We start from the raw sequence: 24,951 nt of genomic DNA on the forward strand, positions 1-24,951 counted from the left end.
AAGGCTCAACACCAGAAACTTCAAAGCAGAGTTTGCTGATTTCTTATCAGACTGTGCCAACTATTTAAAAATGTTACATGGAGGTAGTTTACTCTTTTTTATCCTGGCCTTTAAGAATTTAATTTTCATCATTACCAGCATCAAGTGTCATTTGCCCTGATGTCTACTCGGCTCATTGTTCGTTGTCATCATTAGGAGAAAACACCACAGAAAAAGGCAAATTAATAAGAAAACAAGAAAAGAGAGTTAAGAACGTACAGCTATGGCAACACTAGTAATATTTCTATATTTCCGATTAACGTAGATCTCGCAATACTGTCTTTCCTAAACGCAGAAGAAGAAAACAACTAAATAAATAATGAGATCAATTAGAGGTTAAATGGTTCCCTGATTGTGACACAGGGGTTATAGAAAATTGTATTCTTAAAATTGGTATTCTCTATGTTTTAGAAAAGTATTATAAGCAAATAAGAAAAGTAGACACTAGATTTTATTAAGTATTAAGATGTAAGAGGAGTTCAAAAGCTTATGCCTATGTATTTTTATTATGCTGTATAAGCCACAGACCACCATTACCTCTCAAGTTAAAGAATGGACGTGCAGGAGCGATGAGAAGAGATGGGCCCCTTGATAAGAAGGGGAATGTAAACTCTTGGTTTGTATTGGTAAGAGCTGGTAAAGAAGGGGCGGCACGGTGGCACAGTTCACTTCCCAGGTCCTGCGTGGAGTTTGCATGTTCTCCCCGTGTCTGCGTGGGTTTCCTCCGGGTGCTCCGGTTTCCTTGGCGATCCTAAATTGTCCCTAGTGTGTGCTTAGTGTGTGGGTGGGTGTGGGTGTGCGTGTGTGTGTGTGTGTGTGCCCTGCAGTGGCACCCTGTCCGGGGTTTGTTCCTGCCTTGCGCCCTGTGTTGGCTGGGATTGGCTCCAGCAGACCCCCATGACCCTGTGTTAGGATATAGTGGGTTGGAAAAAGACTGACTGACTGGTAAAAAGAGGTGGGGGGGGGGGGGGGGTGTGTGTGAAGGTAGGGGTTTTCAGACAGATATGATGGACAGCAAAGAGTTTGACACCCACCTAGCCAAGAGATAATGGTAGATGCAATAGGGACAGGACTACAGCAATGGAATGCTTGAAGACAGATGAGGAAGAATAATGGCTTAAATGATAAGAATTGTAACAAAAGAACAAGGTGCCTATTGCTGGACGCTCATTGTTCCATCTGAGATGAGTCTGTAGGCACGCCATACAATTAAACTTAATTCTACTGTCTGTTCTGAAGTCTCCGAGTGCTTTCTTGGAGGCTGAGGGCGCCCCTGCCATGTCATTCTGCTTCAACAGGGTCCCCTGGGAGCGAATGTGGAAACCACAGATATACAGGCTGCGATATTTTTTACTTTAAGTAGACACGGTTCAATAAAAACAATTTTATGTCTCTCTTTATGATTATTTTTTAACTCTCAATGAGCATGGAACGAATGGAGTTGAACGCCCCCTTACCCCTTAGCTGGAGCAGCAGCAGAGCTACGTCTGGATGCTCTTTGTGGATTACAGCTCAACTTTTAATACAATCATTCCTGATATTCTCATCACCAAACTGGTCACTCTTGGCCTCGCCCCTCTCACATGTGTCTGGATAAAAGACTTTCTTACCAACCGGCTCCGGACTTTGAGACTCAGCCCCCACCACTCCTCCATTCGCACACTGAACACCGGTACCCCACAAGGCTGTGTGCTGAGCCCCCTCCTGTACTGTCTCTATACCAATGACTGCAGTCTAGCCCACAACAACAACCTCATCGTCAAGTTTGCTGACGACACCACAGTGGTCAGACTCATCTCAAAGGGAGACGAGGCAACTTACAGAGAGGAGGTCCTGAAGTTGGCAGCCTGGTGTTGAGAGAACAATCTGGCTCTGAACACCAGGAAAACCAAGGAGATCATTGTCAACTTCAGGAGGCACAGCACCGACTTAGCCCGACTTAACTTTACATCAATGACAAGTGTGTGGAGAGGGTCCATACCTTCCAGTTTCTCTGCGTCCTTATCTCTGCTGACATCTCCTGGACAGACAACATCACAGCAGTCATCAAGAAGGCTCAGCAGTGGTTACACTTCCCGTGGGTCCTCAGAAAGCACAACCTGGACTCCAACCTGCTACTGATCTTCTACCGCTCATCCATTGAGAGCCTGCTAATGTACTGTATCACAGTATGGTATGGCAGACAGGGAGAGGCTTCAGAGAGTAGTAAAGGCAGCACAGAAGATCATCGTCTGCCCTCTCCCCTCCCTGATGGATATTTACACCTCAGCAGAGCAAAAAACATCATCAAGGACAGGTGCCACCCTGGCTCTGATCTGTTTGACCTGCTGCCCTCAGGGAGGCGCTACATGTGTATCACAACAAGGACAAACAGACTCAACAACAGCTTTTTCCCAAAAGCCATAACCATTCTAAACTCACACATGCACTGACTACACAGTCTGACCCCCCAACCCCTGGACTTCCTTCTATCCATCAACTATGCAATATCCAATATCTAAATGGTACTGATAATAACTGAGCAATATATGTATACTGTACATATCAATACTCTCAGGATCCAACATCCACTACTCACTGCACATAATCAGCACTATTGTGCAATATTTTAATTATGTGCAATAACCCAATAGTTATTTATTCTTTCCATATGCATATAGCGTTGCAGAACTTTTTTTTTGTAACTTTTTTGCAACTTTTTGCACCATTTGTTTATTTATTTGTTGTGTTCTACGTATATGTCTGCACTGGAGGAGCTGCTTTTAATCTCATTGTACATGTGTATAGTGACAATAAAAGGCATTCTATTCTGTTCTATCACAAGGAAACATAACAACACTTTGTTCCATCCAATGATCTACCTAAACAAAAAACACTTTTAAATATGACTCAGGAGCATTAAAATTCTTATTTTTATAAGAGGTGCTCACCATGCTTCTCCTTAAGAGCTTCACTGAAGACCTTCAATTCCTCAAGAATGATGAACTCTAAACTCCTTCTTCCTACTCCAAAGTTTCTTAGAGTGCTTAATGTGAATTTCTTGTGCATCTTCCATTTATAGTCATTGTCAAGTCCTATACCTGTGAAGGCAAAAGCACAAGTAAGACTTGGTAGGAACACGGGACCACTACATCACTTGTTAATAATTCATACGCACAAGTGAGACATGTTATGATGTAAGGAACCTTATCAAAATTGGGTGATGTTAAGAGTGGTGTCCAGCAGGGGTCAGTGTTGGGCCCACTGCTATTTTTAACATGTATAAATGGTTTGGATAGGAATATAAAGTTTGTGGATGATACCAAGATAGGTGGACTGACAGATAATTGAGAATCTGTTGAATCATCACAGATGGACTTGGATAGCATACAAGATTGGGCAGATTTCTGAACAATTAAATTTAATGTAACTAAATATAAAGTATTAAATGTAGGAAGTAAAAACGTGAGGTTTGTATATACAACGTAAGGTCTGAATATCAAAAGTCCACCTTACGAGAAGGATTTAGGAGCCATAACGGACTCAACACTATCAACTGCCAGACAGTGTTCAGAAGCCATTAAGAAGGCTAACCGAATGTCAGGTTATATAGTGCCTTAATGTGTGGAGTACAAGTCACAGGAGGTTCTGCTCAAGTTTTATAACACACTGGTGAGGCCTCATCTGGAGTACTGTGTGCAGTTTTGATCTCCAGGCTACAAAAAGGACATAGCAGCACAAGAAAAGGTCCAGAGAAGTGCGACTAGGCTGACTCAGGGGCTACAGGGGATGAGTTATGAGGAAAGATTAAAAGAGCTGAACCTTTACAGAGTAAGCAAAACAAGATTAAAAGGAGAAATGACTGAAGTGTTTAAAATTATGAAAGGGATTACTCCAGTGGATCGAGACGGTGACTTAAAATGAGTTAATCAGGAACACAGGGACACAGTTTGAAACTTATTAAGGGTAAATTTTCAAGAAGTTTTTCTTCACACAGAGAACTACCGACGCTTGGAATAAGTGACCAAGTCATGTGGTAGACAGGAGGGGTTCAGGGGTTTCCAAAACTCATCTTGATGTTATTTTACAAGAATTAAGTGGATAAGACTGGCAAACTTTGTTGGACTGATCGGCCTGTTCTTGCCCAGATTGTTATAAATTTTTACAGTCAATAATGTGCCACCAATCATAAGACTACTGAGGATTGGTCAGAAAAAGGCTAGCTGGATATTGCTCCTGAGAATTGTCCTCAAATAACAGCATAAAGTGTATTTGACAGACTTACAAATATTTAAGCACCTTGTCCCCCTATTGATTGTGTACTGTACATTCATTTTGACATTACGTTATTTTGCACATTCCTACATGACAGTTCTCACCACATATAAACAGCTTATACTGTATATATAGCAGACAAGAAATGTCACTGAACATCCACCAGGCTGCACTCTTGTACAATTATTCAAATCTTAATTTATACTTTCCTGTACAAACCCAAACGACCAGGAGTATGACCTGCTAGCAGATATCAGGAATTGTCTGCATTGTATTCCGGTTGAAATGAGAATTTTTTGGCTTTGCGCCCTCCCTCATCATAATCTATTGTCTATGAAGGGAGGAGTGAAAGCTTTAGATTCGTCAAAAATATCAATCTCCGGTTTTCGACGGATCTCAATGTTTTAGGGTCCCCTGATAGCGAACATATCGATATCTTGATGATGGGTGTGTGTCTGCATGTCACAGTTTCTTGAGGACGGTCTAGAGCGAAAACGGCTATACAGAAAAATACCAAAGTCGAAACTTAAGCCTGTGAAGAGATGACGATGTGTGATTAGTTTTTGAGCCAAACTGTGCAAGAGAAAGAGTCACTCTAGAGCAGTGGTCTCAAACTCCAGTCCTGGAGGGCCGCAGTGGCTGCATGTTTTCATTTCAGACCTTTTCTTAATTAGTGACCTGTTTTTGCTTCTAATTAACTCCTTTTCCTTTCATTTTATTTGACTTGTTTTTTAAGATTTCTTCCCCTGAATTTCTTCATCGTTCCTCTGAATTGCTTCATTTCTTTCCTTAATTGCAACCAAAACAGAAATGAAATGTGAAGTGAGTGAGCCAACAGAAGACCACCTAAATCAGGGCCTCAAACTCCAAACAATTTCACTCCAACCAGTTGCTTAATTAGGTGTCGAGTCTTGTTAATTAAACCAGCTCTTTAATTCCATGGCTTGTTGCTGCTCTCATTGTGTAATAGCAGACATTTCTGAAATTGTGGATTTTCTCTTTTCTAAGAGCACAGTTAAAATGTTTTGGGGACGTGAGCAGATGAGCATCCCTGAGACATTTATCTTTCTTTATTGTCAGATATTGTATGATGGACACAGTTTGCTGGTCATGTTTTGGCTCATTTTGTATCTCATGATTGTTTGGCTGCTAAATAAGGAAAAAGAAACAATTAAAGGGTATGAGTCTTCAACAGCAAGTCAGTTAAAATGAATGTAAAAGGAGTTAATTAGCAGCGCAAATGGGACATTAATTAAGAAAAGGGTTAGAATGAAAACCTGCAGCCACTGTGGCACTCGAGGACCGGAGTTGGGAACCCCTGCTATAGAGGAACCCTCAAATACTGTAATTTTACACTAAATTAGTAATTTTTCTCGTTAATTGCTATTGTAATGACCTATTATGAAGGTCTGTGCATCAGAGCTGGGGAGTCCTCTATAGCGCATCTTCAACCTGAGCCTGGAACAGTGAGAATCCCAAGGCTTTGGAAAACATCTTGCATCACCCGTCCCAAAGGTATCACATCCTGGTGAGCTGAATGACTTCCAGCCTGTCGCTCTGACTTCACATGTGATGAAGACCATGGAGAGGCTGCTGCTTCACCACCTGAGGCCACAGGTCCAACACACCCTTGACCCTCTGCCGTTTGCATACAAGGAGAAGGTGGGAGTGGAGGATGCCATCATTAATAAAGTATCTATCTATCTATCTATCTATCTATCTATCTATCTATCTATCTATCTATCTATCTATCTATCTATCTATCTATCTATCTATCTATCTATCTATCTATCTATCTATCTATCTACTGTATATGCTACACCGATCACTCTCCCACTTGGACAGAGGCAGTGGTGTTGTAAGAATTATGTTTCTAGACTTCTCTAGCGCCTTCAACACCATCCAACCTCTCTGCTCCTTAGGGACAAGCTGACAGAGATGGGAGTAGATTCATATCTAGTGTCATGGATTGTGGACTATCTTACAAACAGACCTCAGTATGTGTGTCTCGGGAACTGCAGGTCTAAATATTGTGGTCAGCAACACAGGAGCACCGCAGGGGACTGTACTTTCTCCGGTCCTGTTCAGCCTACAGTATGTACATCGGACTTCCAATACAACTCGGAGTCCTGCCACGTGCAAAAGTTCTCTGACGACACTGCTATCATGGGCTGCATCAGGAGTGGGCAGGAGGAGTATAGGAACCTAATCAAGGACTTTGTTAAATGGTGCGACTCAAACCACCTACACCTGAACACCAGCAAAACCAAGGAGCTGGTGGTGGATTTTAGGAGACCCAGGCCCCTCATGGACCCCGTGATCATCAGAGGTGACTGTGTGCAGAGGGTGCAGACCTATAAATACCTTGGAGTGCAGATGGATGATAAACTGGACTGGACTGCCAATACTGATTCTCTGTGCAAGAGAGGACAGAGCCGGCTATACTTCCGGCGTCCTTCAACATCTGCAATAAGATGCTGCAGATGTTCTATCAGACGGTTGTGGTGAGCGCCCTCTTCTACGCGGTGGTGTGCTGGGGAGGCAGCATTAAGAAGAAGGACGCCTCACACCTGGACAAACTGGTGAGGAAAGCAGGCTCTATTGTAGGCATGGAGCTGGACAGATTGACATCCGTGGCAGAGCGACGGGCGCTGAGCAGACTCCTGTCAATCATGGAGAATCCACTGCATCCACTGAACAGGATCATCTCCAGACAGAGGAGCAGCTTCAGCGACAGACTGCTGTCACCGTCCTGCTCCACTGACAGACTGAGGAGATCGTTCCTCCCCCACACTATGTGACTCTTCAATACCACCGGGGGGTTAAACGTTAACATTATACAAAGTTATTGTCTGTTTTTACCTGCATTTTTATTACTCTTTAATTTAATATTGTTTTTTATCGGTATGCTGCTGCTGGAGTATGTGAATTTCCCCTTGGGATTAATAAAGTATCTATCTATCTATCTATCTATCTATCTATCTATCTATCTATCTATCTATCTATCTATCTATCTATCTATCTATCTATCTATCTATCTATCTATCTATCTATCTATCTATCTATCTATCTATCTATCTATCTATCTATCTATCAGAAATTTACTGCTCTGATGCTGATCTAAGTACTGAAATGTTATAGATTGGGTCACTTAGTTCTGAGGGTGCAAAGCCTACTGACACTCACGTCCGTCTTTAACTTCCACTTCTTTCAGTTATACACTGTACACTCATATATTTAAAAAGGAAATTTACAAGAAAATATAACAAGTAAAATTTTGTAAGTACCTGTGATAAACAATTACCAAGTATTATAACAAGCAACATAGTCTTTTATGCACCATCTGCTTATTCTTTGAAATATATGGATGAAGTTACATGCCTGTTGTTTTATAAATGATTTTGTATATTGGAACCACTGGTCGGTTGATTATGGCATATGGATGAGTGACCAGCGCCTCCTTGACCATCTTAAAGCTGTTGAGGAAAACGGTTTTCTTTTGTCCAAGACGGAGGCTGAAGACATTGCCATACTTCTCAGCAAGCTAATAAAAGAGAAGAACGTTAGTGAAACAATAATGAACAATCAAAATGGCTGGCGTAATTATAAAATCATCTAGCTTGTGCTTATTTCACTAGAAGAATTCAGAACTTTGGGAAATTATAATAATAATATAAGAAGAATCTGTGTGATTTGTGTTGTATTATTATTTGCACTGAAAGGGTCTTTGTAAAACAATACTTTTTCTTCTTCATCATCTTTACCCACTTCTGTGGGGGCGCAATGTGCTTGATCAACCTTCTCCACACAGCTCAGTCCTGCACCTCCTCACCAGTCAGACTCTTTTCCTTCAGATCTTCTTTTACTTTATCCGACCACCTCCTCTTTGGCATCCCTCAGCCCTGGACTTCCATCCCCATCAGTCTTTTGTTCACAAATTCCTTGTCTCTCCTCATCACATGTCCATACCACTTCCACCTCATTCCTTGCACTTTCTCTCCCACTTTTCTGACAGATCCCACTTCTTCTCCTGTGATCTCTCTACTGCCCATGTCTCAGCTCCATACATCATTGCTGGCCTTACCACTTTCTTAAAAACCTGACCTTAAACCTGGATGGCTAGATTAATCAAGTGCCTTGAGTGCCTAGCATCCAAAAAACGTCAAAGAGATCTCCAAGCACGCTAATGCTCAAACAAGTTCAAGACTGAAAGGAGATGAAACCTCTACCAATTCTTACATTTAATCCTGTGACTGATGCATTGAAGCCAAATACAAGAAGATGATTATGAAGATGAACTGAAGAATTCACAAATGAGAGTACAGATGACAGATTGATACATGAAAATCTACTGAGATATCTGCTCAAAACAATATTGTAACTTGTTAGTCAACGTTCATAACAATATTATTCTTCAATCACTCAATACTCCTGATAGCTTCTTCCAATTGTTCCATTGACACTGCGCTCTGTGAGTAATCTCTGCATCTAATTGTTCATCTTGGTTACCACTGATCCTAGATATTTAAACTTATCCACTCTTTCAACTGTGCTCCCTGCAGGCTAATTTCTGAATCCTGATCATCATTAAACCTCAGATATTCTGTTCTCTTCCTAGTTATCTTCAACCCTCTATCTTCCAAAACCCCTCTTTACAGCCGGATGCCCTTCCTGACAATAACCCTCTCTATTTATCCAGGCTTGGGGCTGGCACCAGGTTGGGCTGATTTGCCCCCCTGCTGGCTAGATCTGTAATACAATACAATAAAACATATTTTGTATGGCGTTCTTCACTGAGTGCAGGCATAGAACACCATGAACAAATTCTGAGTTACAAGTACAGGTGATACTAATGACTAAATACAGAACTGGTATACATATACAGTCATATGAAAAAGTTTGGGAATGCCTCTCAGCCTGCATAATAATTGACTCTCCTTTGAACAAAAAAGATAACAGTAGTATGTCTTTCATTTCCTAGGAACATCTGAGTACTGAGGTGTTTTCCAAAACAAAGACTTTTAGTGAAGCAGTATTTAGTTGTATGAAATGAAATCAAATGTGAAAAACTGGCTGTGGAAAATGTGGGTCCCCTTGTCATTGTGCTGATTTGAATGCCTGTCACTGCTCAATGCTGATGACTTGGTGTGATGAGCTCGTTAAGCCTTGAGCTTCATAGACCGGTGTGTCCATCATGAGATATAAAGGTATTTAAGGTGGTCAATTACAAGTTGTGCTTCCTTCCCTTTGACTCTCCTCTGAAGAGTGGCAGCATGGGATCCTCAAAGCAACTCTCCAAAGATCTGAAAACAAAGATTGTTCAGTCTCATGGTTTAGGGGAAGGCTACAAAAAGCCATCTCAGAGGTCTAAACTGTGAGTTTCAACTGGAAGGAATGGAATCAGGAAATGGAAGGCCACAGGCACAGTTGCTGTTAAACCTAGCAGGTCTGGCAGGCCAAGAAAAATACAGGAGCGGCATATGCGCAGGATTGTGAGAATGGTGACAGACAACCCACAGATCACCTCCAAAGACCTGCAAGAACATCTCACTGCAGATGGTGTATCTGTACATCGTTCTACAATTCAGTGCAATTTGCACAAAGAACATCTGTATGGCACGGTGAGGAGAAAGAATCCCTTTCTGCACTCACGCCATGAACAGAGTCGCTTGTTGTATGCAAATGCTCATTTAGACATGCCAGATTCATTTTGGAACAAAGTGCTTTGGACTGATGAGACAAAAATTGAGTTATTTGGTCAGAATAAAAAGCGCTTTGCATGGCGGAAGAAGAACACCGCATTCCAAGAAAAACACCTGCTACCTACTGTCAAATTTGGTGGAGGTTCCATCATGCTGTGGGGCTGTGTGGCTAGTTCAGGGACTGGGGCCCTTGTTAAAGTCGAGGGTTGGATGAATTCAACCCAATATCAACAAATTCTTCAGGATAATGTTCAAGCATCAGTCACAAAGTTGAAGTTACGCAGGGGTTGGATATTTCAACAAGACAATGACCCAAAACACAGTTGGAAATCTACAAAGGCATTCATGCAGAGGGAGAAGTACAATGTTCTGGAATGGCCGTCACAGTCCCCTGACTTGAATATCTTCGACAAACTATGGGATGATTTGAAGCAGGCTGTCCATCAAATTGAACTGAACTGGAGAGATTTTGTATGAAGAATGGTCAACAATACCTCCATCCAGAATCCAGACACTCATCAAAGGCTATAGGAGGACAGCATCTAGAGGCTGTTAGATTTGCAAAAGGAGGCTCAACTAAGTATTGATGTCATTTCTCTGTTTGGGTGCCCAAATTTATGCACCTAATTTTGTGATGATGCATATTTCATATTTTCTGTTAATCCAATAAACTTGATGTCACTGCTGAAATACGACTGTGTCCATAAGGCATGTCAGATATTAAAAGGAAGTTGCTACTTTGAAAGCTCAGCCAATGAGAAACAAAAATCCTAAGAATTAAGAGGGGTTCCCCAACTTTTTCATATGGCTGTACATGCAGATTTGTTAAAACACACAAAGAACAACTGATTAAACATAAATGGAAACCAACAATGTCTTTCCACTACTTAACTGATGAACTATGACCAGTTGACATCAGAGGAGATTAAAATTATCAAATTCAAAGTCACAGTCCTAGAGACCTCGGCCAGCTGACCGACTAACCTGTCGGTCATTCTATGGTGGAGTCTGGGTAATGTGTTTGTCTGTCAAAAACTCTAGAAGAAGCAAAATATTGATCAAATAATTGAGTTAGGTTAGGGTTTGAAGAGATGCTCAGAAGAGCAAAGCACTGGTACACTGACTCATTACACTAAAATTTTACTTATAGTGCCCATGTCACACTAACATTCATCACTGAAATAGATAAATATATTTAAATATTGCCCTAAAATGTTTTTTTAAAAGCTACTCGTACAATGTTATGTAAAAAAATCAATCAAACTAATGTAGGATCTGTTAAAATTGTTCTCAAAATTAATTTAAAATCAACCCTCATCAAGATCCGTAACGTACCTAAAAATATATTTCAATAAACCTATATAAGTAGTTTAAAATACACTAAAAAGGGACTAATATATAAATATATTCTAAAACCAGATACGTTTGAAAAAAATTAGGAAAAAGGGTTTAAAAAACTAATTAATTTTTAAGTTTTAGGGCACCCCTCCACTGATTTAACCTTAGGGCTGAGAAATAACATTAGGATAAGAAGGTGAAAGGCCCCAACATGAGTGATATGTTAAGGGTTAGTGAAGGAAAAGAACTACAAACAGTGAGGTTAAGGTTAGAAAATAGGAGAGGGGAAGGACAATCTAATACAACAGAAAACGATAACAATGGGAAAGGAAAAAGCTGTCTAAGATCACGTTATGCCAACCCAATCCTGTTTAGCCAAAGCAACAAAAGGTTTTTTAAAGGCTGGGTGTCACTGTTCCATATTATGCGACATACCAGTTTTATTTTTAATTTTAGAATCATTCTTTTTTGTAGCCACGTAGCTGTGTCTTGTTTTCAACAAAATATAAGATGATTTATGTAAAACATAGAGATGATAGGGTGCAATTTTAGCCAATAATACGGTCAAGTCAGTAATTGATGAAAGCCGGACATTTTCACCTTTTTAGGCAATGCCTGCCGGACAGCGGACATGATGCCAAAATGGAGGACCTCCTTTTGTTGGATGTCTGCTAACCCTAACCAGGTGGGAACATGCCCCTCATTATTTCATAAACTATTAAGCAGGTAGAAGGTCTGCAGTTGATTCCAAGTGTGTTCAATGTGAGGTCCAAAGAGCTGTCCATGCAAGCAATAAAAAGGCCATCATTAGGCTGAGGTAACAGACCCATCTGAGAAATAGCAGAAACACCAGGAGTGGTCAAATCAACCATCTGGTAGATTCTTAAAGAGAAGGAACACACTGGTGATCTCAGCAACACCAGAAGGTTTGGACAACCACAGAAGAAAGCTGCGCTGGATGATTGCAGAATTCTGTCCTTGATGAAAGAGAACCCTTTCACGACATTTAGCCAAACCAAGACCACTCTCTGGGAGGTGGGCCTATCATTGCCAAAGTCTATGAGTAAGAGAAGACTCCATGAAAGTAAAGACAGAAGGTTTACCACAAGGCGCAGACCACTGGTAAGCCTCAAGCATAGGAAGGGCAGATTAGACTCTATCAGAAAACATTTTTTAAAAGTCTGTCCATTTCTTCAACAGTTTTCTTTGGACAAATTAAACTAAGATCAATATGCACCAGAATGATGGAAAGAGAAGAGTATAGAGAAGAGAAGATACGACTCATGATCTGATGAATACCGCAGCATCTGTAAAACATGGCAGAGGTGGAGTGTTATGGCCTGATCATGCATGGCTGCCAATGGAAGTCACTCACTGGTGTTTATTGATGATGTGACTGCTGATAGAAGTAGCAGGATAAACTCTGAAGTGTAGGGGGCACCATACTGTGTGCTCAGAGTCAAACAAATGCTGCAAAACTGACAGGACGACCTTCACAGTACAGAGGAGCCAAAACACACCGTGACAGCAAACCAAGTGCTTTTCAAGGCAAAGAAGTGGAATATTCTTCAATAACCAAGTCCGTAAACTGACCTCAACCCAACTGGACATCCAGTTCACTTACTGAACACACAACCGATGGCAGAAAGTCCAACGAACGAGGAGCACCTGAAGACAGCAGCAGTAAAGGCCTGGCAAAGCATCACTACGGTGGAAACCCAGAAGTTTTTTTCCTATAAGGTTTTGCTGCACTATTGAGCTCTCATTTTGAATATCTGTCCATGTGGACTTTTTCTTTTTGGCAACACGCTAACATGTCATGTCAAGTGACCTTTTGGACACCTGCTTTGATCGTGAACAACCCACATCAACAAGCCATGACTCATTTTTCATGTAAATGATTTATATTTACTGCGGTGGGTTGGCACCCTGCCCAGGATTGTTTCCTGCCTTGTGCCCTGTGTTGGCTGGGATTGGCTCCAGCAGACCCCCGTGACCCTGTGTTCGGATTCAGAGGGTTGGAAAATGGATGGATGGATGGATTGATATTTAATGCTAATTGGATAGCTTCTTAATCGTGACAATTAAAGCCAGGTAGGGATGGTTGCTGGATGCCCGACTACTGCGAACATAGGTACCATGGGTGAAAACTTCAGAGACTTTTCCATTATTGGGTATTTTTTTCCATTTGCAGAGCCTCAGCACCACGTGGCACAGCTGGTCTGCACCAGCAGATCCTGAATGGAAGATTACAGGTGGGCAAAAAGCAAATTTTTCATCTGCTCTACAACTACAGTGCATCCAATAAGTAAAATAAAAAAAAAAAAGTGTTGGCTAGTTTTTGTTTTTCTACAACATCACCAAATTTCAATCAAATGTGACCAGGCATTTATAAGATTTTGGGTATTTAGTTTTTTTTCCCCCTCTAAATATTAATATACAGTGCATCCGGAAAGTATTCACAGCGCATCACTTTTTCCACATTTTGTTACGTTACAGCCTTATTCCAAAATGGATTAAATTCATTTTTTTCCTCAGAATTCTACACACAACACCCCATAATGGCAACGTGAAAAAAGTTTACTTGAAGTTTTTGCAAATTTATTAAAAATAAAAAAACTGAGAAATCCCATGTCCATAAGTATTCACAGCCTTTGCTCAATACTTTGTTGATGCACCTTTGGCAGCAATTCCAGCCTCAAGTCTTTTTGAATATGATGCCACAAGCTTGGCACACCTATCCTTGGCCAGTTTCGCCCATTCCTCTTTGCAGCACATCTCAAGCTCCATCTGGTTGGATGGGAAGCGTCGGTGCACAGCCATTTTACGATCTCTCCAGAGATGTTCAATCAGATTCAAGTCTGGGCTCTGGCTGGGCCACTCAAGGACATTCACAGAGTTGTCCTGAAGCCACTCCTTTGATATCTTGGCTGTGTGCTTAGGGTCGTTGTCCTGCTGAAAGATGAACCGTCGCCCCAGTCTGAGGTCAAGAGCGCTCTGGAGCAGGTTTTCATCCAGGATGTCTCTGTACATTGCTGCAGTCATCTTTCCCTTTATCCTGACTAGTCTCCCAGCCCCCACAGTGTGATGCTGCCACCACCATGCTTCACTGTAGGGATGGTATTGGCCTGGTGATGAGCGGTGCCTGGTTTCCTCCAAACATGACGCCTGGCATTCACACCAAAGAGTTCAATCTTTGTCTCATCAGACCAGAGAATTTGCTTTCTCATGGTCTGAGAGTCCTTCAGGTGCCTTTTGGCAAACTCCAGGTGGGCTGCCATGTGCCTTTTACTAAGGAGTGGCTTCCGTCTGGCCACACTACCATACAGGCCTGATTGGTGGACTGCTGCAGAGATGGTTGTCCTTCTGGAAGGTTCTCCTTTCTCCACAGAGGACCTCTGGAGCTCTGACAGAGTGACCATCGAGTTTTTGGTTACCTCCCTGACTAAGGTCCTTCTCCCCCGATCGCTCAGTTTAGATGGCCGGCCAGCTCTAGGAAGAGTCCTGGTGGCTTCGAACTTCTTCCACTTACGGATGATGGAGGCCACTGTGCTCATTGAGACCTTCAAAGCAGCAGACATTTTTCTGTAACCTTCCCCAGATTTGTGCCTCGAGACAATCTTGTCTTGGAGGTCTACAGACAATTCCTTTGACTTCATGCTTGGTTTGTGCTCTGACATGAACTGTCAACTGTAGGACCTTCTATAGACAGGTGTGTGCCTTTCCAAATCATGTCCAGTCAACTGAATTTACCACAGGTGGACTCCAATTAAGCTGCAGAAACATCTCAAGGATGATCAGGAGAAACAGGATGCACCTGAGCTCAATGTCGAGCTTCATGGCAAAGGCTGTGAATATTTATGTACATGTGCTTTCTCAATTTTTTTATTTTTAATAAATTTGCAAAAATCTCAAGTAAACTTTTTTCATGTTGTCATTATGGGGTGTTGTGTGTAGAATTCTGAGGAAAAAAATGAATTTAATCCATTTTGGAATAAGGCTGTAACATAACAAAATGTGGAGAAAGTGATGTGCTGTGAATACTTTCCGGATGCACTGTATTTTATGTTGATTGAACAACTTAATACATGAAAACTGAGCTTATACCATTGCGTTTGTTAGAGAAGTGAGCTTTTTATTAACATTTGTAATGCTGCAAATATGCCATTCATACTGTTTGGGACAAATACACCATTTTCTTGATTTACCCTCTTCTCTATGGTTTAAAATTACAAATCAAATAATTCAGACGTGATTAAAGCACACATTGCAGATTTTCATTTAAGGGGGATTTGCATACATTGTGGTCACGCCGGGCAGAAATGATAACACTGTTCCTACATGTTCCCCCCATTTCAGGGCACCATCATGTTTGGGACATTTGGCTTCACTGGTGTTTGTGATTCTTCAGGTGGGTTTCATGGCATCATAAGACACCGTGGTGTTGTGGGGTACAAAATCTGTAAATTTTGGTCTATATTTTCATTTTATTTTGTTCAAGACAAAACAACAGATGAACTTAATAGAGGACACATAAAAGCATATCCTCTTCCTGATTGTACCTCACTTTTAAAAACAGCTCTTCCAACAAAGAAAAGAAGACATGCTGGTGCCAAAGGAAATCGATTAGTTTATAACCTGGGCATCTGGGACAACAAGTTGCTAAATTGGTTTACAGCCTGGGAAAGGAAGACATGCCAGTAGGTACTAAGCAACATCAAAAATTTTATTGTTTGGGAAAAATGGACGTGCTCATAATTAAAGAATATGAGCAAAATCCATCCATCATATTGACAGCCAGCCAATCAGGTGTATGCAACAATCATGTGTGGTGAAACCCCCGGCCTGAAATTTTATAATAAATATGCCTCATCTGAAGAGCGACATCAAGAGAAAGAAGGGATGAAGACATCAGGAGAAGAGAACAGAGCGATGTCAGAAGAGGGCGAGAGTGACATGCGGCCGTTTCCATCTGATCGTCAGAAAAGCATTTAATGACTAACTATGAGTGCTCAATCACAAGCTGCCGGCTACATTCATCTTTGTCATCTTTACTTTTCGTAAGCTTTTTTCTAAAGACTACACATATCCAGACTTTACTATCAGTCCTATTTTCTATCATTATTTGTTCTACTGGTATTATTATTCCTGTAATCAATACCATGATGCTTTTAACTTTCTATGCTTTGTCTTCATGTCTAGAGTGATTGAAGTAATAAGGTAGATATCTTTGAGCACCAGGTGCAGTCGGAGGTTTGCCATACGCTCTGTGCTGTGAGGTTTATTAAGGGTGAGGGTGACAGCTCCACCCAAAAGTATGGAACAGCACAAAAAGTAAGGCATTCTTGGCTGATAAATGGTCTATAGCCAAGGGTGCCGAGTCTTTGTATGTTTGAATATGTTCTTGGAGACCAAAAGTAATATTTAGGTCTAAGATATATTTAAAACGTTGTATGTTGATCGTGCCAATAATAAGTAAGTCTAATGAAGTGCTGAGAGAGTTACTGGCTGTGTTATTCCTAAGACACTTGTGTGGTTTAAGGTGCTAGAGGTTAATCGGCTATGTGTGTGTGTCATTCATAGGGCACTGTTGAGTTTCTGTGTGTATGCGCATAGCTACATTTACAGGTGCTGGTCATAAAATTAGAATATCATGACAAAGTTGATTTATTTCAGTAATTCCATTCAAAAAGTGAAACTTGTATATTAGATTCATTCATTACACACAGACTGATGTATTTCAAATGTTTATTTCTTTTAATGTTGATGATTATAACTGACAACTGATGAAAGTCCCAAATTCAGTATCTCGGAAAATTAGAATATTGTGAAAAGGTTCAATATTGAAGACACCTGGTGCCACACTGTAATCAGCTAATTAACTCAAAAGCCTTTAAATGGTCTCTCAGTCGAGTTCTGTAGGCTACGCAATCATGGGGAAGACTGCTGACTTGACAGTTGTCCAAAAGACGACCATTGACACCTTGCACAAGGAGGGCAAGACACAAAAGGTCATTGCTAAAGAGGCTGGCTGTTCACAGAGCTCTGTGTCCAAGCACATTAATAGAGAGGTGAAGGGAAGGACAAGATGTGGTAGAAAAAAGTGTACAAGCAATAGAGATAACCGCACCCTGGAGAGGATTGTGAAACAAAACCCATTCAAAAATGTGGGGGAGATTCACAAAGAGTGGACTGCAGCTGGAGTCAGTGCTTCAAGAACCACCACACACAGACGTATGCAAGACATGGGTTTCAGCTGTCGCATTCCTTGTGTCAAGCCACTCTTGAACAAGAGACAGCGTTAGAAGCGTCTCGCCTTTGGACTGCTGCTGAGTGGTCCAAAGTTATGTTCTCTGATGAAAGTAAATTTTGCATTTCCTTTGGAAATCAAGGTCCCAGAGTCTGGAGGAAGAGAGGAGAGGCACAGAATCCACGTTGCGTGAGGTCCAGTGTAAAGTTTCCACAGTCAGTGATGGTTTGGGGTGCCATGTCATCTGCTGGTGTTGGTCCATTGTGTTTTCTGAGGTCCAAGGTCAACGCAGCCGTCTACCAGGAAGTTTTAGAGCACTTCATGCTTCCTGCTGCTGACGAACTTTATGGAGATGCAGATTTCATTTTCCAACAGGACCTGGCACCTGCACACAGTGCCAAAGCTACCAGTACCTGGTTTAAGGACCATGGTATCCCTGTTCTTCATTGGCCAGCAAACTCGCCTGACCTTAACCCCATAGAAAATCTATGTGGTATCGTGAAGAGGAAGATGCAATACGCCAGACCCAACAATTCAGAAGAGCTGAAGGCCACTATCAGAGCAACATGGGCTCTCATAACACCTGAGCAGTGCCACAGACTGATCGACTCCATGCCACGCCGCATTGCTGCAGTAATCCAGGCCAAAGGAGCCCCAACTAAATATTGAGTGCTGTACATGCTCATACTTTTCATGTTCATACCTTTCAGTTGGCCAACATTTCTAAAAATCCTTTTTTTGCATTGGTCTTAATTGATATTCTAATTTTCTGTATTGAATTTGGGACTTTCATTAGTTGTCAGTTATAATCATCAACATTAAAAGAAATAAACATTTGAAATACATCAGTCTGTGTATAATGAATGAATCTAATATACAAGTTTCACTTTTTGAATGGAATTACTGAAATAAATCAACTTTGTCACGATATTCTAATTTAGACATTAGACCAACCCGGTAACGAACCTTATGAGTACACTTACCCCTAGGTAAAGGGTAAGTACAGGGAAATATCATGATAATACACTCGGCTTGCATTGACCCTTTTAAGTCTGTAGTTGCCATTATTCAACAGGAGGACAAAAGGTGTGCCAATGAAAGTCACAGAAGCCATTATGAGGATTAAAAACAGCAATAAAACGATTGGGGACATCAGTAGAACCTTAAGATTACCTAAATCAACTGTCTGAAATATCATGAAGAAAAATGAATACACTGGTCAGCTCAGTAAGCTAAGAAAGACCTCCACTGCCGAAGACAAACTTATTCTCTCTAGGGTCAAGAAAAAGCCCCAAACCCTGGCCTGTCCGACCAATCCGTGTAAGAAAGGACAGAGCCGACTATACTTTCTTAGAAGGCTGGCATCCTTCAACATCTGCAATACGATGCTGCAGATGTTCTATCAGACGGTTGTGGCGAGCGCCCTCATCTATGCGGTGGTGTGCTGGGGAGGCAGCATAAGGAAGAGGGACGCCTCATGCCTGGACAAACTGAGAGCAGGCTCTATTGTAGGCACAGAGCTAGATAGTCTGACATCTGTGGCAGAGCGACGGGCGCTGAGCAGACTCCTGTCAATCATGGAGAATCCACTGCACCCACTGAACAGGATCATCTCCAGACAGAGGAGCAGCTTCAGCGACAGACTGCTGTCACCGTCCTGCTCCACTCACAGACTGAGGAGATCGTTCCTCCCCCACACTATGCGACTCTTCAATTCCACCCGGGGGGGGGGGGGGGGGGTAAACGTTAACATTATACAAAGTTATTGTCTGTTATACCTGCATTGTTATCACTCTTTAATTTAATATTGTTTATATTAGTATGCTGCTGCTGGAGTATGGGAATTTCCCCTTGGGGATTAATAAAGTATCTATCTATCTATCTATCTATCTATCTATCTATCTATCTATCTATCTATCTATCTATCTATCTATCTATCTATCTATCTATCAGAAACATTCTTCAGGAGGCAGAAGTGAACGTGTCAGAGACGACCATCTGCAGAACGCTTCAATAGCAGAAGCCACACTGCAAAATGAAAAATCACAAAAACAGGATGGCCAGATTGGGAAAAAATGACTTTAAAGAGCCTGCAGAATTCTGGGAGAAGGGTCTTGTGGACAGACGAGACAAAGATGAACCTGCATCAGTGTGATGACAAGAACTATCCAAGATCCAAAGCAGAACACCTCATCTGTTAAACATGGCGGTGCTGGGGGTGTTATGGCTTGGGCATGTATGGCTGCCACAAGTATTGGCACACTTCTCTTCATTAATGATGGAACTGCCGATGGCAGTGGCGCAATAAATTCTGAGGTGCGCAGAAACAACTGATCTGCTCAAGATCCACTAAAAGCGTGCAAATTCCTCAGACGGCACTTCATCCTACAACAGAATAATGATCTCAAAAATACTGCTAATGAAACACAGGAGTATTTCAAACTTAAAAAATGACCAGGTCAGTCACCTAAATGAAATCCAGCTAGCAGGCCTTCCACGTGCTAAAATGAAAATGTTTGGGGAAAAGCCCCCCGAAACAAGCAGCAGCTGAAGATGGCTTGGCAGAGCATCACCAGAGAAGATCCTCATTGCATGCAAGGGATATGCGACAAACTCTTAAATATGACAACGGCTTTAACAGACGTGCCATTGCTGTGTCCCAAACTTCATGGTGCCCTGAAATGGGGGGACTGTGTAGAAAAATGTCTGCATTTCCTCCTAAATGAAAGTCTGCAATGTGCACTTTAATCACAACGTCTGATTGATTTGATCAGTAATTTTAAATTGTGGAGCAGAGGGGTACATCAAGGAAAAATGTGTCCTTGTCCCCAACATGATGGAGGGCACTGTAGCTACCGTATATTACCAGATAAAGTTGGCACACGAGGCGCTTGATTATTGAATGGAAAATCCCCAATAAAACGTTACTGATGAGTATTGCAAGGTCTTGCTGTAGATCCAGAAGTCTCTGTTGCCACATAAATGATGTTAGTTACATGGTGCATCTTATTGTATTAATTACAGTTTTATTATTCTGATTTGCTGTTTTCTTTTGATTTTTGAGGGTTGATATTTTTTGAAAATATAAACAATTTAACCGTGCGTCTTACTTTGTGTCTAGTCTTTCTGATATTAGTTTTCATTATTTACATTAGCATTTTTAAAACTCATTTTGTGCTATCAAAAGACTTTTTAGAAAGCATTTTTAAAAAGTTTCATAAAAGAATAAACATAATTAAACATGCACACATGACTTCTTTTGAAAAATATTTCGCATTTTTCAGGCTTTTCTTAGAGGGCAGAATCCGATTTTATTTTGGTTCAATACTGACAGTTTTCAGGTTGTCTTTGAAATTATAAAGATGCTTCTGTACCGTTTATGTTAATATAATATCATCACATTACTCAAATACATTCAAAGACAGTTTTGGATAGTCTTTCACTTATAATCTTTACAAACGCAGTAGTCTACATCCATCCATGCTTCTTCCAAACCTGCTTAATCCTGAGTAGGGTCATGGAGCCAAACCCAGAAAGCATAGGGGCAGCCAGGCAGGAACAATCCCCAGCCAGCCTACCGCAGCGTGACAACACACAAACACACACCAATTAGCACCACCAATCCACTTAAACCGGCATGTCTTTGGAGTGTGGTAGGAAACTGGGGCCCCCAGAAGGAATCCACATTCACACACAGAGAACATGCAAACTCCATGCAGGAAGGACCCAGGATGGGAACCCCAGTCTCCTCGTTGAGAGGCATCAGTACTACCACCATGCCACTCTAGCAATGCACAAAGATTACATTTTAATTTTTCTTCAAAAAGCATGAAGATCACTCTCTTAACATTAATAATAATAATAATAATAATAATAATAATAATTCATTACATTTATATAGCGCTTTTCTCAGTACTCAAAGCGCTATCCACACAGGGAGGATCCATGAAGCGAACCCACAATCTTCCACAGTCTCCTTACTGCCAAGCAGCAGCACTAACATTGTCTTCTACAGAGTTATCAATCACAAGCCTTTAACACCCATTACTTGGTTTGATTTGCACTTTTCACTTTGCATGATGCTGGCCGTGCTTTTCTCATTCATTTGCGAGCAGGACTCAGGGTTGTCTACCCAAGTCTCCCCTGAAGGTGGATCAGGCCACACTCGCCACGCCCCCGCTGTCAGTCCTCAGCCTCATCGATTGAATAAAGTGGGCGTGGCTCTCGAGATTACTTTGTACCGAGCGAGTTACGTTTGGAGATTTGTGATCGAAATGGGCCAAAAAAAAAAAAAAACTACATTAAGAAAGATCAGACGTATGGACAAACGCGGGAAATGTATTTATTATATGTTTACGGGTTAATGTACATCCACAGCATTAAAGACCACCATGCGAATTTCCTGTGCAGCGCTAAGATTTCTTGATCACTTTTGAATGATGTGCGAGAATAAAAACATGTCAATTTACACAGGAATTTTCCAGAATCACTCACCACAAATAGGACATAAATTGTCATTCTTGTCTATTTCGCGGATGTAGGTGGTCACCTAACGGTAACAAAACATTTAGTAAAGAATAAAAACAAAATCCCCTCCAAATACTTTGTACTTACCTTTGACAAGTAGGCATACGGCTCCTCTGCGGCGAAGCTCAACGCGTTGCCTACAAATGGCAGCCCCGGGGGGCACGGCGGGAAGTTTTTAGGAGCCCTGTTGATCACATAATCGGAAACAATTAAAGTGACAACGAGAAGCAGAAGGGCGGTGAGCACGTCCAGCCGCTCGACTATCCAGAGAAATGACATTGCACGGCTGTTCGAGTTGATGTCGACGCCACGAGGACTGCTGCCAGCTCCGGGGATGTTTGTTCTTGTCACACGGAGCGGCGGCCCACTGCGCGTTGGTTTAGGGTGCGCGCTCATGCGCGCGTCTCTCGGTGGAGCGCCTGTGGCGCGCGCGCGCGCGCGTCATTCTCTTCCCGTATGTAAATCCTGAAAACGCTGCCTCTTCGCTCCGTTATTACATCGGCGAGTGTCTGTCTTGGGACTCTATCAGCATCGAAAGTGACGACTATTTTGTGTTTTGGTTTGAGACCTTACACCTTTTAGGGGTTTATGTACCCCTCAAACGCAAGGATGCTTACTCCATACAAACTTTGGTTATTTGAGTACTGAGAAAAGCGCTATATAAATGTAATGAATTATTATTATTATTATTAAGAGGTGAAAGCTTGGATGACAGTAAACTTCTTAAATTTTAATGAAAATAAGACAGAGGTTATAGTTTTTGGTCCTGGGGGCATCAGGGGGGTCTATTTCAACTTCTGCTCCTGTGGATTTGGGTCCCCTTGCACAATATGGTACACCTGTTATTACAAATTTGGGTTTTAGGATAGATGAGGATTTTAGACTGGACGGTCAGATCAGCGCGGTGGTGAAATCTTGTTTTTTTCAGCTAAGACGTTTGGCGAAGATAAGAAACATTCTTTCCAAAGATCAATTTACAACAGTAATCCACGCCTTCATTACAACCCGGTTGGACTATTGTAATTCGTTGTATGTTGGTGTTAGCCAGTCCACCCTGTCTTGGCTCCAGCTGGTGCAAAATGCTGCTGCACGCCTTTTAACTGGCACACGAAAAAATGAGCACATTACACCTGTGTTATCCTCACTGCACTGGCTGCCTGTTCAGTTTAGAGTTCATTGTAAGATTCTTTTATTTGTTTTTAAGTCCTTAAATGGGCTTGCTCCACCCTACCTCGCTGAGCTGCTGCATATGCACTCTCCTTCCCGCTCACTCAGATCAGTTGGTCAGCTGCTTCTGGATGTGCCGAGGACTCAGCGAAAGCTCAGGGGGGATAGGGCTTTTACTGTGGTGGCTCCAAGGCTCTGGAATTCACTGCCGATCCACATTAGACAGGCCTCCTCACTGCCCATTGTTAAGTCTGCTCTTAAGACTTACCTCTTTGGTTTGGTGTTTGATCCTGTGTGAGCAGTTGATTTTAACTCTGTTTAGTTGTGTTTACTATGTTTTAATTAGTTTCATTTATTGTATTTTATTTTACTTATTTATTATTTTGTTTTTGTTTAAAATTTATTTTAGCCTATGTTCAGCACTTTGGTCAGCGGCTGTTGTATGTAAAGTGCTTTATAAATAAAGTTGACTTGACTTGACCTTTTTATCAATGTAGCACTGCCGTTTCTGTATCTAAAGAATGGGGTACTCTCACGCAGTGCTCAAATTTGTTTAATTTTGATTCTGACCATCCTAGACTCCATCCACAGGTACTTATCAACTGGGAACAATTTTCAGTACATTACAGTACAGTACAACTTAGTTTTGTATAGCATTCTACACTGAGTGCAGACACTGAGAGTTGGGAACAATTCTCAGTTGAAACACAATTACAAATAATACTAATTACTGATGCAGAACTGGTTCATATATAAAGTAAGTGCAGATCTGTTAAAACACAAAGAGAATGAAGGTAGAAACTGATTAAACATAAATGGAAGCCAACAAAAATATGTCCATTAATTAACTTATGAACTATGGCCAGTTGGCAATTGTGGAGATTAAACTTGTAAAAGATAAAATTCAGAAACAAAGTCCCAGTAATGGAGTCCTCAGCCAACTGGCCACCTGCCCACTCCTGAGTTTTCAGTACAGGAGTCTATGCTGGCCATCGAATCTGATGACAGAATCTTTCCATATGATGATTCCAAATGCTCCTGTACCTGAGATAACTTTTCCATATACAGAAGAGCAGCCTGGCAGTAGAACAGCAGCACATCTGGGTACCGAGAGGAGAAAAAGAACAGAGAGAGTTAGTAATGGTTTAAAATAATATTGTCATACTTATATTTCTGTTGACTATCAGACAGAAATGCAGTATGTACAGCTAATCAGCAGCTCTAGTCAGGGTATGCTGGACTACAATTGTGAGTCATTGTGGACATTCTTATATTAGCAGGCAGATGATTTCACAGCTTCAGGGCCCTGTAACTTAAAGCTCGACCTCCCACTGTTATTTTATTAATCCTTGGAATCTTACATAGGCTGTCATCATGAGATCTCAATGTGCACTCTGATACTGCCATACAGAGCAGTGGGATTGAGTGGATACATGTCTATGTTAAACACTTAATAAAACAGAAGTTTAAAAATAGGGCAGAATGGTTTTCACACTTGTTAGTACCATTTATTTATTTAATTTATTTATTTATTGTAAGTGCCACACGGGATGGATGGGAATCCTAACCAGGAGAGGGGAAGGTTCCATACCTGGACGGGAGGCCCCAAGTGGATGGACAGACATCCCAGCCAAGTAATAGAAAGGTGACATACCCAAACGGGAGTCCCCAGGT

At 41.5% G+C, this 24,951-nt stretch overlaps 1 protein-coding gene across 1 annotated transcript in view; it reads right to left on the reverse strand.

Annotated features, from left to right (window-relative positions):
• LOC114658740 (cytochrome P450 2J2-like) overlaps positions 1-22,533 on the reverse strand; it is a 59,759-nt gene extending 37,226 nt beyond the window's left edge. Inside the window, exons 1-3 of the mRNA XM_051932725.1 lie at positions 22,198-22,533; positions 7,675-7,837; positions 2,970-3,119 (exon numbers count right to left, since the gene is read on the reverse strand). Of these exons, the coding sequence (XP_051788685.1) occupies positions 2,970-3,119; positions 7,675-7,837; positions 22,198-22,506 (622 nt within the window). The 5' untranslated portion in view covers positions 22,507-22,533. The remainder of the gene's footprint in view (positions 1-2,969; positions 3,120-7,674; positions 7,838-22,197) is intronic.
• Between the last annotated feature and the right edge of the window lie 2,418 nt (positions 22,534-24,951).

The sequence above is a fragment of the Erpetoichthys calabaricus genome, chromosome 10 (genome assembly GCF_900747795.2).
Source record: "Erpetoichthys calabaricus chromosome 10, fErpCal1.3, whole genome shotgun sequence".
Taxonomy (NCBI): Eukaryota; Metazoa; Chordata; class Cladistia; order Polypteriformes; family Polypteridae; genus Erpetoichthys; species Erpetoichthys calabaricus.